At 45.8% G+C, this 17560-nt stretch overlaps 1 protein-coding gene across 2 annotated transcripts in view; it reads right to left on the bottom strand.

Annotated features, from left to right (window-relative positions):
- Window positions 1–17560, bottom strand: part of LOC115164444 (GAS2-like protein 1) — a 43890-nt gene that overhangs the window by 25879 nt on the left and 451 nt on the right. The window contains exons 1-3 of one of the 2 annotated variants that reach the window (XM_029716920.1): window positions 17275–17383; window positions 15924–16897; window positions 5835–5942 (exon numbers count right to left, since the gene is read on the bottom strand). In XM_029716920.1, coding sequence (XP_029572780.1) covers window positions 5835–5942; window positions 15924–16607 — 792 coding nt within the window. In that variant the 5' untranslated portion in view covers window positions 16608–16897; window positions 17275–17383. Of the gene's footprint in view, window positions 1–5834; window positions 5943–15923; window positions 16898–17274; window positions 17384–17560 lie in introns of those variants that run through there. The other variant, XM_029716919.1, reaches the window with a different exon arrangement.

Here is a 17560-nt window from a genome sequence, read left to right as displayed (position 1 = left end):
CCTGCACAGAGCCCTGACCTCAACCCCATTGAACACCTTTGGGATGAATTGTGGCTGTGCTAGACTGTTCTCTCTGCTATCACTTGGGTGGCTAGAGTCTTTGACAATTATAGGGCCTTCCTCTGGCACCGCCTGGTATAGAGGTCCTGGATGGCAGGGAGCTCGGCCCCAGTGATGTACTGGGCCGTACGCACTACCCGCTGTAGCACCTTGTGGTTGGATGCAAAGCAATTGTCATACCAAGCGGTGATACACCCAGTCAAGATGCTCTCAATGGTGCAGCTGTAAAACTTTTCAGCCTCTTGAGGGGGAAGAGGCATTGTCGTGCCTTCTTCACGATTGTGTTGTTGTGTGGACCACGATAATTCCTTAGTGGTGTGGACACCGAGGAAGCTCTCCACACGCTCCACTACAGATCTGTTGATGTGGATGGGGGCATGCTCGGCACTCCGTTTCCTGTAGTCTACAAAAACCTTTGTCTTGCTGACATGGAGGGAGAGGTTTGTCCTGGTACCACACTGCCATGTCAACTGACCTCCTCCCTATAGTCTCATCATTGTCCGTGATCAGGCCAAACACTGACGTGTCGTCAGCGAACTTGGAGTTGTGCACAGCCACGCAGTCGTGGGTGAACCGGGAGCATAGGAGGGGACGACGCACGCACCCCTGAGGGGCCCCAGTGTTGAGGTTCAGCGTGGCGGATGTGTTATCTACCCTCACCACCTGGGGGTGGCCTGTCAGGAAGCCCAGGATTCAGTTGCAGAGGGAGCTGTTCAGTGCCAGGGTCCTTAGCTTAGTGATGAGCTTTTTGGGCACTATGGTGTTGAACGCTGGGCTATAGTCAATAAATAGCATTCTCACATAGGTGATTCTCTTGTCCAGTTGGGAGAGGGCAGTGTGGAAGAGAGATTGCGTCATCGGTGGATCTGTTGGGACGGTATGCAAATTGAGTGGGTCCAGAGTATCTGTGATGATGTTGATGTGAGCCATGACCAAGGGTGTAGTGATGCCGGAGCCCGGAGGAGCGGTACTCCCTCACCTTTTTCAATTTGACAATGCACGGAGCTGGTAAAAATATTTCTGGAAAAAATACATTCTGCTAAATTCTGAATAAATGATTTAATTACCACAATTTCATGAAAAACAATAGAATGACAGGCCAAATAACTATTTAGGTTACAGCAGCCTAGAGGGAGGTAAATGGTGGGTTCTTTTCTGTCTTCTCTTTAGCGGTGACGAGAATGATGAACTATAGGCTACGTGTGTGTGCACTGCAGAGGCTTGTCGGAGGCTTGACCACTCTGGCATATCAGAATGTAAGGGGAAAAAAATCAATACCGAAAACCTATATGAAATGCAACATGTAAAGTGTTGGTCCCATGTTTCAGGAGCTGAAAAAAAAGATCCCTGAAATGTCCCATATGCACAAAAAGCTTATTTATGTAAAATGTTTTACTCATTTGTTTATATCCCTATTAGTGAGCATCTCTCCTTTGCCAAGATAATCCATCCATCTGACAGGTTTGGCATATCAAGAAGCTTTTTAAACAGCACGATCATTACACAGGTGCACCTTGTGCTGGGGGCAATAAAAAGCCACTCTAAAAAGTGCAGTTTTGTCACACAACACAATGCCACAGACATCCTGTTTTGAAGGAGTGTGCAATTGGCATGCTGACTGCAGGAATGTCCACCAGAGCTGTTGCCAGAGAATTTAATGTTCATTTCTCTACCATAAAACACCTCCAACTTCATTTTAGAGAATTTGGCAGTATGCCCAACCGGCCTCACAACCGCAGACCACGTGTAACCACACCAGCCCAGGACCTCTACATCCGGCTTCTTCACCTGCGGGATCATCTGAGACCAGCCACCTGGACAGCTGATGAAACTGAGGAGTGTTTCTGTCTGTATTAAAGCCCTTTTGTGGGGAAAAACTCATTCTGATTGGCTGGGCCTGGCTCTGTAGTGGGTGGGACTGGCTCCCAAGTCATGTCAAAACCATAGATTAGGGCCTAATGAATGTATTTCAATTGACTGATTTCCTTATATGAACTGTAACTCAGTAAAATTTTTGAAATTGTTGCATGTTGGGTTATTTTTATTCAGTATAAATTCACTGTGTGTCTGCCTTGATGCTCATAAAACTCCACGGACCCCCTCTCTACTCTTGCGCAGTGGAACCCAGAACGATATGTGACCACTTGGTTTTACGGCTAGGGTTGGAATGGGTCAGAAACTTTCCGGGAAGTTATGCCTGGGAATTTGGGGAATTTTGCTTAAATTCATCAAAAAAGTTAGCTTTTAACAGTGAACATTTTTTGGGGATACACAAGGCAATTCTAGGTCTTGTGGCATATTTTGGTTAAACTATCTCCAATTCAATGGAATTGCAACCCTCTGCATGCGCAGTGCATTCTTCCATCACATGTACAGCTGATTCTCAAGATCTTGCACACTAATGAGACGCTATTGAACCCACACTACTACACTGTCTGAGCACTACATGCTTTCTGGTAAGTTTTGATTACAATACTGGGTTGGGTAAATATATTTTATATGACATACATGATTTTCTGTTAACTAGAAAATGGTAGCCTACAGCAATGTGTGTTTAAATCATTTCTAACTTAACAATTTCTGCTAGTTAGTTTTGCTACCATGTGAGTTTTAGCTTGCTTAAGCCTGCTAACTGAGTGTTAATTCACCTGTTTCCATACATGTTTCATTTTAAAACATGTATCTTACAAAGGAGTTGTTTAATCTAACTGCTTAACTATTTATCTGTACATGGAATTATTTTTTTTAAACATTTCTAATCTTTACAGGAAAGATGTGTGGAGACATTTCACTGCAGCTAATGTAGAAGGAAAAGCTGGGTACATTTGCAAATACTGTGCCAAATCATATTTTAAGAATGCAACTTTGATACAGAATCATCGGGCCAAGTGCATAAAGTTCCCTCAGCGCTCACAACAAACAACCTCTGACAAAAGTCCCTCTACTTCTATTCGAGGTGAAAATTATGAATCAGACACCTTATCGATAGCAACAGCTCATGGTCCTCCTGGAATCAGAAGTGTTTGTTGACTCAATGGAGGAACGTAGTCAAAGAAATGCTGATGAATGTCTTGCTCGAGCTGTGTATGCAACTGGTTCACGTCTGGTGCTCACAGGCAATGTGTATTGGAAGAGATTTCTGAATGTTCTTCACCCAGCATACACCCCTCCAACCAGACATGCTTTATCTACTCATTTGCTGGATGCAGAGTTCAACAAAGTTCAAGTGAAGGTCAAGCAAATCATAGAGAAAGCAGACTGTATTGCAATCATCTCTGATGGGTGTTGAATGTTCGTGGGCAAGGAATAATTAACTACATCTCCACCCCTCAACCAGTATTCTGCAAAGACACAAGGGACAACGGACACACCGGTCTCTACATTGCAGATGAGCTGAAGGCAGTTATCAATGACCTTGGACCACATAAGGTATTTGCACTGGTGACAGACAATTCTGTGAACATGAAGGCTGCTTGGTCTAAAGTGGAGGAGTCCTACCCTCACATCACACCCATTGGCTGTGCTGCTAATGCATTGAATCTGCTCCTCAAGGACATCATGGCACTGAAAACAATGGATATCCTCTACAAGAGAGCCAAGGAAATGAGTAGGTATGTGAAGGGTCATCAAGTTATAGCAGCAATCTACACCAAGCAAAGTGAGAAGAATAAAAGCACCGCATTGAAGCTTCCCAGCAACACCCATTGGGGTGATGTTGTCATGTTTGACAGTCTGCTGGAGGGGAAGGAGTCTCTCCAAGAAATGGCCATATCACAGTCTGCCGATAAGGGCAGCCCTATCAAGAGGATCCTCCTGGATGATGTATGTTGGGATAGTGGTAAGCAGCCTGAAACTCCTGAAACCTATAGCAGTAGCCATTGTACGGATTGAGGGAGACAATGTCATCCTGTCTGATGTTAAGACTCTGCTTGCAGATGTAAGAGAAGAAATCCGTACTGCCCTGCCCACTTCACTGTTGCTCCAAGCAGAAGAAACTGCAGTTCTGAAATACATCAAATAGCATGAAGACTTCTGCCTGAAGCCCATACACGCCGCAGCATACATGTTGGACACCAAGTATGCTGGCAAGAGCATCCTGTCTGGTGCAGAGATCAACAAGGCCTTTGGTGTTATTACTACCGTGTCTCGCCAACTTGGCCTGCATGAGGGCAAGGTTCTTGGCAGTCTGACGAAGTACACTTCCAAGCAAGGGCTTTGGAACGGAAATGCAACATGACAGTCGTGGCAACATATCATATCCTATCAACCTGTGGTAAATTAAATTGATTGGACATGATTTGGAAAGGCACACGCCTGTCTATATAAGGTCCCACAGTTGACAGTGCATGTCAGAGCAAAAACCAAGAAATGAGGTCGAAGGAATTGTCCGTAGAGCTCCAAGACAGGATTGTGTCGAGGCACAGATCTGGGGAAGGGTACCAACACCTTTCTGCAGCATTGAAGGTCCCCAAGAACACAGTGGCGTCCATCATTCTTAAATGGAAGAAGTTTGGAACCACAAAGACTCTTCTTAGAACTGGCCGCCCAACCAAACTGAGCAATCGGGGAAGAAGGGCCTTGGTCAGGGAGGTGACCAAGAACCGATGGTCACTCTGACAGAGCTCCAGAGTTCCTCTGTGGAGATGGGACAACCTTCCAAAAGGGCAACCATCTCTGCAGCACTCCACCAATCAGGCCTTGATGGTACAGGGGCCAGACGGAAGCCAATCCTCAGTAAAAGGCACGACAGCCCACTTGGAATTTGCTAAAAGGCACCTAAAAGACTCTCAGACCATGAGAAACAAGATTCTCTCATATGATGACCTGAATGCCAAGCATCACACCTGGAGGAAACCTGGCGTCATCCCGACGATGAAGTATGGTGGTGGCAGCATCATGCTGTGGGGATGTTTTTCAGTGGCAGGGAGACTAGTCAGGAGCAAAGTACAGAGAGATCCTTGATGAAAATCTGCTCCAGAGCACTCAGGACCTCAGACTGGGGCGAAGGTTCGCCTTCCAACAGGACAATGACCTTAAGCACACAGCCAAGACACCGCAAGAGTGGCTTTGGGACAAGTCTCTGAATGTCCTTGAGTGTCCCAGCCAGAGCCCGAACCCCATCGAACATCTCTGGAGAGACCTGAAAATAGCTGTGCAGCAACGCTTCCCATCCAACCTGACAGAGCTTGAGAGGATCTGCAGAGAAGAATGGGAGAAACTCCCCAAATACAGGTGTGCCAAGCTTGTAGCATCATAGCCAAGAAGACTCAAGGCTGTAATCGCTGCCAAAGGGGCTTCAACAAAGTACTGAGTAAAGGGTCTGAATACTTATGTAAATGTGATATTTCAAAAAAAAATTATACATTTGCAAACATTTCTAAAAACCTGTTTTTGCTTTGTCATTTTGGGGTATTGTATGTAGATTGAGGATTTATTTATTTGTAATCAATTTTAGAATGAGGCTGTAACAGAACAAAATGTGAAAAACTCAAGGGGTCTGCATACTTTCCGAATACACTATTTTAATTGTTTTGTGATGTAATTCCCTTAATCTTGCCTTGGCAGCAGCTAATGGGGATCCCTCATAAATACAAATATGTGTGTGTGTGTGTGTGTGTGTGTGTGTGTGTGTGTATGTGTGTGTATATGTATGTATGTGTGTGTGTGTATATATGTATGTGTATATATATATATACACACACGACTTAAGGATGGTTGTTGACTCTTATAGTCTGGATAAGTAGATGGGGTAAAGGTTAATGGTCAGTTCATACCCGTATGAAGATCAGAGCGCTGGAGTCTCCCACTTTGTACTTCCCCTCAGACACCTTGGTCATTGGGAACTGGGCGGGGCAGGAGCAGCGGCCCAGGATCTCCCGCACCTGGAGAAGAAGACATAACACAGGCCTGTTTAACACCCACAGCCAATGAAACATGACACTCCATATTCACACAGCTACAGAAAGGAACAACAAGAAGCACAAACTGTTCAGTCTCTGTTCAACCTTCCTTATTCTTTATTTCAACTCTTCCTATGAGATCATGATTACTCATATCCATGATCATGACCAAATCCCCTCTGGTCCTGAGCTGTGTGTGTGTCAACAGCACAGTGACTTTATTACATTAGGGTGAGACATGGCTAGCCCTGTTTGTCTGTGTGTCTCAGCTTTCAGCAGAGCAAAGGTCCCTCTGAGTACCTGAGTAATGGAGGGCCCCTCCCCTCCCTCGCCAATTATTGCCTCAGCTGCCTGGAACACTTAGTCCAGCTCATTGCTGCAGTATAAAATGTCATCAAGGAATACACATAAAGCTAAATGAAAAGAGTTCGCATTACAACACACACACACACACTGCTGTAGGGACCTCCTGACCGCAGAGCAGTACTTTGATGGGCAATAAGGTGAGGCTCTAACTAAAGTCAAAGGGATGACGTAAATGAGCCTGTGGTTCCAGTGGTGTTTTGGGTTGACAGAGAGAGACGGCTCTGGTACTGTGCTGTATGTGGTCGGGGTGCTTATTAAGCACAGTGGAGTCAGACAGAACTCTAGGGTGGGGCGAGAGAGGCCTGCGTTGCGAGGGCTCTCTCTCTCGACCGGGATTGGCCAACTTTGATGTTATTCTTGGCAGATCTCTCAGACAAAGGCGTGTGCACACTTGTGGACCGAGAGACGGTGAGGAGAGAGACCGACAACATCACAGAGGACAAAGAGAGGCGAGCTGAGCAAGGACAGACAAACAGGGACTGCTGTACTCCATATGTACTGTATAGACAGGAGCACATGTCCAGTCTAAACACATTAGAGAAACAAGGGAAAGGCTCTCAGTAGTCGCTCAAGGAATTAATCACACTAAGAAAATAAATAAGATGAAGAGAGATTGAATAAGATCAACATAAATGAAACCTAGCCAGGTATCATTGAAGAAGACAGTATACCATCCATATATAGTATATTAGCTAGATGCAGCATCAGTGTTGCAGGTTATGACTGGCCTCCAGTGTGGCTGCTCACTGTGGTGAATGGCTCATTTTCCAGATTATGGCTTATTCAGGAGATTAGGGAGGGACCTTGCTATTTTCCTAAAATAGCTGTCTTTATTCCCCCTACTAATTAAAGTGAGGGTGGAATCAGTGTTAAGTCTCTCTACATCTCACCTGTCTCCCCAGGACTACATACTAAATCATTAGCCTCCCACTGCCTTCTCTCTCTACTGAATTCTGTTTCCTGTTTTCTTTCTCCCACTCTCTCCTTCTCCATCTGCTAGTCTATCAGTCCCTCTTCATCTCTTTCTATCATCCCTCCTCAGTTTCTCACAGTCTTTCTCTGTCATGTATTTCTTTCACTGCCCTTTTCTGCTCTGCTTGCTCTCCAAGCCTCCTTTCAGTCTCTCAGTTGTTCTTTCACTATGTGGACAAACCCTGTTTGGAAAAACCCCAGCCAGTGAGTTAATGGAAATATCCCCCTGGTTACAGACACAGCCTTATCCTTCCTTTTTTAACAGACCGTTTGTTTTCTTTTTTCTTTCTTTAGTACAGCCTTTCAGCTGTTTCTCCTTCCAGCCTCAGAAGACACCTCCCACAAACCCTTTGGGCTGACTGAGGTCATCAGTTTTCCTCCAGAGGTCATAGAGTTGAGGGTTGTAAATATATAGTGAAAATATCAACCCTGTTACAAAAAGATCCCTCATAGAAACATGGTCTGAGACATTCCCATCAATGACACCATTGAGCTTTGTTTAAATATCAGTTAACTATTTCATATAAACTTTGTGGAATCTAATTGCATCATCCCAAATCAGATTCTGGTGACTGCTGTGTCTTAGCTAAAACAACAACTGACCTTGTACAACACAACAAGCACAGAGAATCACTCAAACACACACAAGAGCATGAGACTAAAACAGTGACGTGGAACAGTGCTAGGGGAGAGAACGCGAGGTCACGCAGGAAGCATGTGGAACTGGAGCGCTGTGAGAGAGCTAGGGGATGAATTATGGATGGGTGTCGGTCACATGGGGAACGTGCCGAAGAGCTGTGACGTGTGTGTGAGAGAGAGAGACAGAGAAAGAACCAAGGCCCGACATCTGCAGTTAGATCCAGACAGTCTCACAGTACACCCCTATGTATACTAGGAAGGAATTTACTGTAATCATCTCAAGATCAGCTGGAGAATGTTCACATGTATCTGTAGGGACGGTATGAAAACACAACACTGCTGTGATCAATGAACAACGAGAGACAGTGTTGTGAAACTCAGATGAATTAGTGTTCCTGGGTTTGCCTTGAAGCAGGGTGTATTTGCAGGATAGGTTTTTTGTTTTCCCTTTGATAATTGAGTCCACACACCATATTCGTGGTCTATGATTCTCTGCCTCCAACAGAGATTGAGGTAATCAACTCTTTATTACCTTCCTTCCTGTCCTACATGGGGACGGAGGAGAGCGGAGGGTAGGCCGTGGAGGAGATAAGATGAGGGGTGAGGCTTTTCCAACCCCCGGGAACACACCATACACACTGTACTTCATTGGGACACAGAGGAAATGGGATTGGTGGTGAGTGAGTGATTTGTGTATGGCAACGATCCCTCTTCATGTAATATTTTTGGAATGTAGCAGTTATTGGCATGACGGTTGTGAAATGCCAGTTAATGACGGTCTAGCTGTTTCGAATCAGTTTAGTTGTGTTCCCTTAGCCACAATGTGCTAAGCTGCTTTTACAATAAAGGGATGACTGTGTCCCAGCCTCGGCTTCATGGTGGGGATCTCTAGAAATGACAGGACACGTCCCAACACAAACCATACAATCAGATGAGTGATGGAAGCTTCTTGAAATTGAATCTAGGCCACAGGGAGTAGATTGGAATGGAGGAGCATATCTGGAACTTCAGGGGGGGTTACTGCTATAGCCTCTCATTTAGGCCACATCCTAAAAACACTGGACGCAGACACCACTAAATCTTATTCAATCACCTTGTTTCAAAAGACAAACAGTCGTGGGTCAAAACAAAGAAAATGTAATTGGCCTACTCAGCCAGCATTTTTTCTCCTAGCACCGAAATTGGCGGGACTCAGGACGGGTTTACGGTGATGAAAGGGTGCTGTTGAACCAACACCCGCGGGGGAGCAGCATTGTTGGATGGATCATGCGGGTGCTTGTAAGAACACTCCCTACTGCATCCTACACCAACAGGCTAGACCAGCTGAGGATGGTGAGAACAGGGACCAACCCCCTGAGTTATCCTGATAAATGAGAACGTCAACTAAAACTAAGAACATTTACTTTGGGACTATGGATAGAATGGCAACACTGTTACTTAGAAATGAAAAGTACAGTTATAATTGTATTTATTTAGCTTCTTTGTTGATGCTACAGCCTTCGCAAAAGTGAGCTATCTTTTCGAAACAATAAACCACTGTATTTTAGTAAGGCGAATCATAAGTAACCTTGCTCAAGGGAAAAAATGTGGGACATCCCACCTATAATTTAAAGAAAGTGTTGTTTTTCTGGAAACCTATTTTTTGACCACATGATCACTCTTCTGCTTAGTGCTGTGTGACTAAATGAAAAACACGTGTCTACTCAGAGATTTGACAAGGGTTGTGGGAGGAGGGGTTTGAGGTAAACCAGCCCTGATAACATTCGACTGCCTCCATTCTAACACATCACATTGCCATGCAGAGGACATATCTGACTTTAGGAGAAACTGATGATTTCAGAAACAGGGTTAGGGTCATTTCCAGTTCAAAATGAAATGAAAGGAAGGATTTTTGAGCTGGTGAGCTATTCGGATCACCATGACGAGACACCAGACAATCCTCATCTCCGTCCATATCACATGATGGAAGAGTGCTTTATTGTCCCCCACGATGATATCGAGGCGGGGACTGTGGACCGGTCTCTGTCTATCCGTCCTTCCGTTAGTCACACATGATATCTCAGACAGCACCGGACGTAACCTGGGTGAATGATGCGTCTTGCCATAGAGATCCGGCTTTTACAAAACGACACTGATTGGCCCAAGGCGGGAGATATAGTAATGAACTGAAATGTGTGTGTATCATTAGTGGGGGATGACATGTTTACTGTTGCCTTGTTGTTTTATCATCAGTCTGTAGTCTAATTGTGGTCTGCCAATGTTATGAGTGACTGGCTATAGACAGTGATTGCTGATTCCGCCAGTCCACCTGAGACTCCAGGCGGGGCTCAACTGGGGGTGGGAGGGATGGGGGGGGGCGCACAAAACAAGACTACTCACCCAAACAAAAACACACATGACATTAAGCATGTGCACAAGCACAGTTTCCACTGTAAACCTAGCTAGACATTGCAATAATGAAATAGAACTGACAACAATCTGTGAAGTCAGCCCATTGATCTGTTTCCTGCCACATGATGGAGAGCGGAGGTGAGAGAGAGAGAGAGGTCTGTTCTGTATTAGTCAGCTGGACTAATAAATAATCATAAAATGCTAAAACATTTAAGGGCCCAGTTAGTCCGTGCACTGACCTCATGTAGAAAACTCTCCCGAGAAGTGTGTGTGTGTGTGACGCTGCAAACAGAAACACTGAGATATGCTCCCCTAGCAAAGCCCATGAGCCTGACACTGCCAGCCATGATGACCTACTTTTCCTCTCTCTCACACACACACACACTCCATCTATCCCTGTGTGTAAAATCCATTACAGTCGGCTGTAGCAGAGTGTACAGTAAAGACACTCCAGGCATACTATCTGTTATTGTGTTTCTCTCTGTTTTCTGAATACATGAATTGGACCATAAGGTTAATGGGGCAGAGTGTTCACAGAAGACATATAGCCTCCCACTCACCCTCCTGGTGCCTGCTCCTCTTCCTGTGTCCACACCCACACCATCAGGGCCAATCATTCCATCTCACTGTGAGATGACAGCCATAGTTTACAGTGTTGGCAACACTGGCAGTCTCTTCCTTCTCATCTCCTCTGCCACCAATAAAGCATTGCCTTATCGTCCCCAAGGGAAGTATGTGGGCGATGTGATGGGGGCTGTGGGGGTTGTTGAGCGTTTATTAAATGAATGACTGAGTCTTGGAGTCTGAGGGTGAAGACATATGAAACATTTTGTCTGAAAGAATGAGATAGATGGAGGGAGAGCGCAGCATACAAAGCATCCTTTTAGTCCTGAGGCAGAGCTCCTAGGGTTTGCTGTTATTGTCTTTGAGGCTGCATGCTGGCTGGCAAAGGTGTATGTGCCTATATGTGTGTGTGAAGCCTGCCTGTAGTATGTGAATGTGCATACGCATTAAAAGCTGTGCATGTGCATCCCTGGCCGAGTATGTTTTATGTATTCGTTGTTGTTCATGAGCCTGTATCATTGTTGTATGTAGGCCACTAACCTCGAGGCCTGAATGCTCTCCAAGCCCACAGCTGAGAGAACAGCACACTGCAGGGCCAAGAAAACACACAGAAAAGGGCGTTTGTGTAGTTAGTTTGGCATGTCTTATTGCCATTGGATTCTGAAGGGATCTAGACAGTTTTGGGACTTATCATTATCATAGTCTCTGGAGGAGGTAGGTAAATATGGGATGGTTCATAGTTGAGAAAATCCTCTAATGTCAAAGGATAAAAGTTGTTTGGACAGTATACACAAGCCAGCAGCTGCCTGTCTCATTTTATCAAGGCACACCTGCAGGAATAGGGTCAAATGGAACATTCAGGGAGTTGAGATTATCTGTAGGCCCCACTAGAGGTAGGAACTGAGGGTTGGTGGGTGGGGGAATTTTCAGGATAGCATGACACTGGTTCCTCAAACTTCAGTGGAAAGTCGTGTGTGTGTGTGTGTGTGTGTGTGTGTGTGTGTGTGTGTGTGTGTGTGTGTGTGTGTGTGTGTGTGTGTGTGTGTGTGTGTGTGTGTGTGTGTGCGCGATGAGTAAGAGCTGAGTGACAGGGCAGTGGGAATCAACCTGGGGTATTTACATCAGGGCTTAGTGGTAAAGAGCAAAACAAACAGAGGAACTGAGTCGCCCTCAGACAACAGATACACTTCAGCTTTTCCCTGAGATATGACACCTATCTGGGGTTTCATCACACATCCTGGAGACGATAGCCGATCTGCAGTCAGGGCAGGAAGAGGTTGGCTGCTCACTGTCTAAAAACTACATTTGCCTATTTTAAAATGGGACCCTGAATCATATTTCTCACCTATTCATTAGCCCATACCTAATGACTAAGTGTAGTATAGAGTAATAACACAAGGGATAAAAATAACTAATAAGTAAAGAGCAGCAGTAAATAACAATAGCGGGGCTAAATACAAGGGGTACCGGTACAGAGTCAATGTGCGGGGGCACCAGTTGTCGAGGTAATGTACATGTAGGTAGAGTTATTAAAGTGACTATGCATAGATAATAACAGAGAGTAGCAGCAGCATAGAAGGGGGGGGGATGCAAATAGTCTGGGTAGCCATTTGATTAGATGTTTAGGAGTCTTATGGCTTGGGGGTAGAAGCTGTTTAGAAGTCTCTTGGACCTAGACTTGGAACTCCGGTACCGCTTGCCGTGCGGTAGCAGAGAGAACAGTCTATGACTAGGGTGGCTGGAGTCTTTGACATTTTTTAGGTTTTTCCTCTGACACCGCCTGGTATAGAGGTCCTGGATGGCAGGAAGCTTGGCCCCTGTGATGTACTGGGCCGTACACACTACCCTCTGTAGTGCCTTGCGGTCGGAGGCCGAGCAGTTGCCATACCAGGCAGTGATGCAACCCGTCAGGATGCTCTCGATGGTGTAGCTGTAAAACTTTTTGAGGAACCCATACCAAATCTTTTCAGTCTCCTGAGGGGGAATAGGTTTTGTCGTGCCCTCTTCACGACTGTCTTGGTGTGCTTGGACCATGTTAGTTTGTTGGTGATGTGGACACCAAGGAACTTGAAACTCTCAACCTGCTCCTCTACAGTCCCATCGATGAGAATGGGGGGGGGGTGCTCGGTCCTCCTTTTCCTGTAGTCCACAATCATCTCCGTTGTCTTGATCACGTTGAGGGAGAGGTTGTTGTCCTGGCACCACACGGTCAGGTCTCTGACCTCCTCCCTATAGGCTGTCTCATCGTTGTCGGTGATCAGGCCTACCACTGTTGTGTCATGGGCAAACTTAATTTACATTTACATTTTAGTCATTTAGCAGACGCTCTTATCCAGAGCGACTTACAGTAGTGAATACATTTCATACATTTTTTTTTTTTTTTTTTTTTTTTTTCCCGTACTGGTCCCCCGATGGTGTTGGAGTCATGCCGGGTCGTGCCATCATGAGTGATCCATTACAATAAATGACATGACATGCTGTCATGTAACCGAATGGCATCCTAACAGAGATCAGGAAACTATCCCTGAGCCAGACTCCTGCCGGCACTTAAATTGTTTATGTCAGTTAACCCACAGACCAAAGCTGATCACCAGGGTTAAAGAACTCCTGTCCTCAGCTGTCTTCCTAAACACCTCTTTAAACAGCCTTCAATATTTAATGTGCTGGGTGCCAGGACTCTGGTCGTTAATTAATAGAAGTGGAGTGTCAGTGATTGATAATTGCACCAATGATAACCCTTTGAGCCACTGTCGTCAAGACAAACAATTTGTCAAAAAAGTTAGAGTGTAAAGGAGGGTTCAAGGAGAGTTTTGATGGATTTGCCAAGAAACATAGGAATGAGAGAGAGAAAAGCGAAAAATTAAGAAAAAGAGGGCGAGAAAAACCCCTGACACACCACAAGGCAAGCATGACTGCTCTGCACACTGCTGGTGTCACAGCTGTAGACCAATGAAAATATCACTAAGCCCTTCATCTTTATTTCTCTCCCTCTATCTCTCATGACTAGAGACAATGAGGTTTCCAGTAATTCAACAGAGACTAATCCCCTGGGAAGCTACTTTATCGAAAAGAGAACAGGGGAATGCCAGGGCGAGTGCGATGCAGAGAATACTCGTGACTAAGGTTATGGATGACCCATGATGCATTGCGGCATCGTGGTGATTCAGTGGCTGGCTTTGTTGATCGTTATTGAATCTAAAGCCCTCCAGTCATACAAAAGTTGGATTTCTGTTAATTTACTGGTCTATATAGTCTGGATATGGGCCGACATTGACAGGCCTGCCTCAGTATCACTATGATCCAGACAAGGTCAGTTCCAAAAGAGATATTAAATACTGTATGAGGAGATCTATCGACCAAAATGTATTTCAACGAGCTGCAATAATTTGAACAGGATGCTGTAGCACATTTACAGGAACACGGTGCAGTACTGTAATGCTATACTCTTTAATACCATGCAGGACTGTGGCTAATAATGCTGCTGTGCTGTGTTTCTCCCCCTTTCTGTTCCCTCCTGATTTCTTACTGAGAGAACTGCCTCATGTTGCTGATGCAGGCAGTTTTCCTCCAGCACCCAGGCACTTTATTCAGGTAGACAGAAAGAGGCTTTCGGGGTAGCAGAAATGTATGTAGTTCACTCAGCGTGCACGGTGAGTCATACTGCCCCTTAGAAAATGGGACACAGCAAGTGCATGTCCCTGACCATCTCTTAGTGGTGTGGGTGGAAGGGTGTGTACACTGTACACCATAATGATAAGGTAAGACGCCTGGTCTCACCCCCTTGCCGTCGCATTCTCATAGGAACATCAGCAGTTAGCCTTGATTAAAGAGGTCTGAAATAGTAATAATAGCGTATAAAACCGGTTATGGCAGTAAGTGTATGTAGGTGCTGGTACTAGGTCAGAGGTTGGGTACATTGTACCTCTGTATGCCCTCAGAAGCCAGTGTTCATGGTTGTGATCCAGCAATTAGTTAGTGCTCGGCCATCTGAGGACTATAGAGGGCCAAGTGGGCATGAGTATGTCTGCTGACTGTCTCTCCCCTGCTCTCATCTGTGGTGTGAAAGGATACCATTGTCCTCACTCCGCTCATCCGCACCAAAATATTAACTCCTCTCCCCCTCATAACCCAAGCACATGTTCCACCAGCTAACCCCCGTCTGCCTGTTAGTCTCTCTGTCTCTAACGATGTCTCTCTCGTGCTCACACACACGTCTGTCTGGCAGCCAGGCCGCAACGTGGACCAGCCAGTGGGACTAGACGTTGAGGGGTAGAACGCTGCTTTGCAGCCCAGGGGGAAACACTACACCCCACCTGAATGCAAATGGAAGCATCAAGTTATAAATGGATAATAGATTGTGTATAGAAGTGTAACGTCAGCCTATATCTATCTATGATAATACTAATCAAACAGCTGCACTCTTCCACATGAACAAATAACAAGGAGCATTAGCTCCGCTGGCTGCCTACCCCCTCGTTGAGGCAGGAGCTGAACTGACATTTCACCCTGGAGGAGTCCTTGAGAAATGTCACGAGATACCCACATAACATTTTAGAGCCTGTGAGGGAGATAATTAGTGGAGTTAGGAGGCAAACACGCCGACACAGATCAGTAAGGCAGCGTCCACCTTGAACACACACAGGAGAGCAGAGTGTAGTGACGTCAACATGTCAGGGAGATGTGTTTTTCAAAGAGGGCCCTTCACTTCTGGCACAGTAACGTTTTTAACTCTGGGCGAGCACTTCTGTAGGTTAGGCCTACTTTCTCCTGCTCCATGGGTTGCTTTGGCACCATGGAACACAACATGAATTGTTTATCTTGCACAAGGGCAGGGGAGGTCTTGTTTTAGGACATTTGATTTCTCTCATAACTTGTTTTGGTCAATATGGGTGAATGTATTGAAGATGAAAACTTGCTGCATCCTAGGCCTACTGCACACTTATGGAAATGTAATGTTATGAGGGGATTCTGTGCAGTCCTTTCCCAAATGATATTTTATCAGAAAATCAATACACCTGAGATGTTACTTACCAACTCATCTAGGTTTCTCATGTCACAGAGCACCCTCTGTTTCTGTTGCCAATGTGCATAAGGGGCCGGCTCGGGGTCATCAACCACACTCTCCTTGCGAACGAAAGCCCTGCTTATTGGAAGTAGGCTTGGACTGGGCTCCCCCTGGTTCTCCTGGTCCCGGATCTCCTCCTCGATCTCCTCCTCCAGCTGGATCAGCATCGGGGCAAGCATGCCGAACTTGGCCCCACGCCGCGCCACCTCCAGCAGGCACAGCACAAAGTTCTTCTCGTTGCATTTCTCCACTATGTCGTTGGTTTCGAACATCAGAACATCCTTGATCCAGAGCTCCTGACGACACCAGCCGATGAAATTGGACACGTTATCCCGAGCCAAAAACGACCCAGGGACCACGTTGCGCGACTGAAAAACCACATCCTTGGTTGGCATCCTCAATGACTGTGCAACCTCCGGGTACTCCATCTGGAAGTCCAGCGCTGCGCGATTCACGTTGTTGGCATGCCGACAGAGGGCACAGCCAGTCTCCAGCCCTTCCATAAAGGTGTCCGCCGTTATATCCAGGTCATACAGCGTGTTAAACCACTCGGCCAGGTCCTCCTTCATTGCATACAGGTATTCCTCGCTGGACTTGAATGGCCGGATGCTTTTGGAAGCAGCAGACTGGATGTTACTCTGATCAGCCATATTGTCGTGATATGTATCAATGCAGGCTAGTCCTACTTAATAATTCCCGGTTGTCTCATTGCATAAGCGCTCCAAAACCATATGGAGCAGAGCAAAATAACCGCGTCGACTCACCCATGACAAGCGCGCATATGCGGTATCTCAATCGAGGTCCTTGAAGGAATCCTTTGTATTGTTAAAACATATTGACATCGTGCGAGGCAGCCGTTGCGCGTGGATGCGTTTTCCGGATGTCTGTGTGATACCCATTTCCTTTAATGAGCGCATCTCTATTTCTCACGGAGTTCCAACTGCGGGCGAGAAAGAAAAAGGTATGGTTAGCTACAGATGGATACACACCCAACGCATAAATCCTCCAGGTATCCTTGACCTGCTATGTCTGTGAATAGACAATGCGTCGCGATAATAATGTTGCTGGTTTGCATGGATGGTCCAAATCACGTCTTCGCAGTATCCCTCAATAGAATGACCCTCAGCACTGACCAGTGGCAGGTTTCACAGTTCACTTGCCGTGTAACAGTCTCCCTAGCTCCCATTCTGCACCGCCTCCTGTTCTGAACATGCTGAACTGCTCTAGTGTAGACAGGTTGAGCGAGTCAGTGGCATATCCCATTATAAAGGATAAACGCCTGTAGATGGAAGAAAAAAAGCATAACCCTGTACTTACCGCCTGATCATTTAATATAGGGTTTAAAACTGGTATCTATTCGTAATTAAACACGTATAGCAATTGCTAGAGAACAAACAGCTGACCCGCGCACCACTAGTTCACGTGCCGAGAAAAAAGATGAGAGCGCTAGAATAAATTAAAATGTGATAAACAGGTGGCTGGATTAGCCAAGCAGACAGGGTCTTAAAATGCACATCATACACCGCCAAGAAAAGACCATCATTCATCGATAGGATTTCAAATCGTGGTAATGACCGCACCGGGTGTGTGGATATGACCGAGA

Source organism: Salmo trutta, chromosome 27 (assembly GCF_901001165.1).
Source record: "Salmo trutta chromosome 27, fSalTru1.1, whole genome shotgun sequence".
NCBI lineage: Eukaryota > Metazoa > Chordata > Actinopteri > Salmoniformes > Salmonidae > Salmo > Salmo trutta.
The sequence above is the reverse complement of the archived record's forward strand: the minus strand, read 5'-3'. Positions and strand labels throughout refer to the sequence as shown.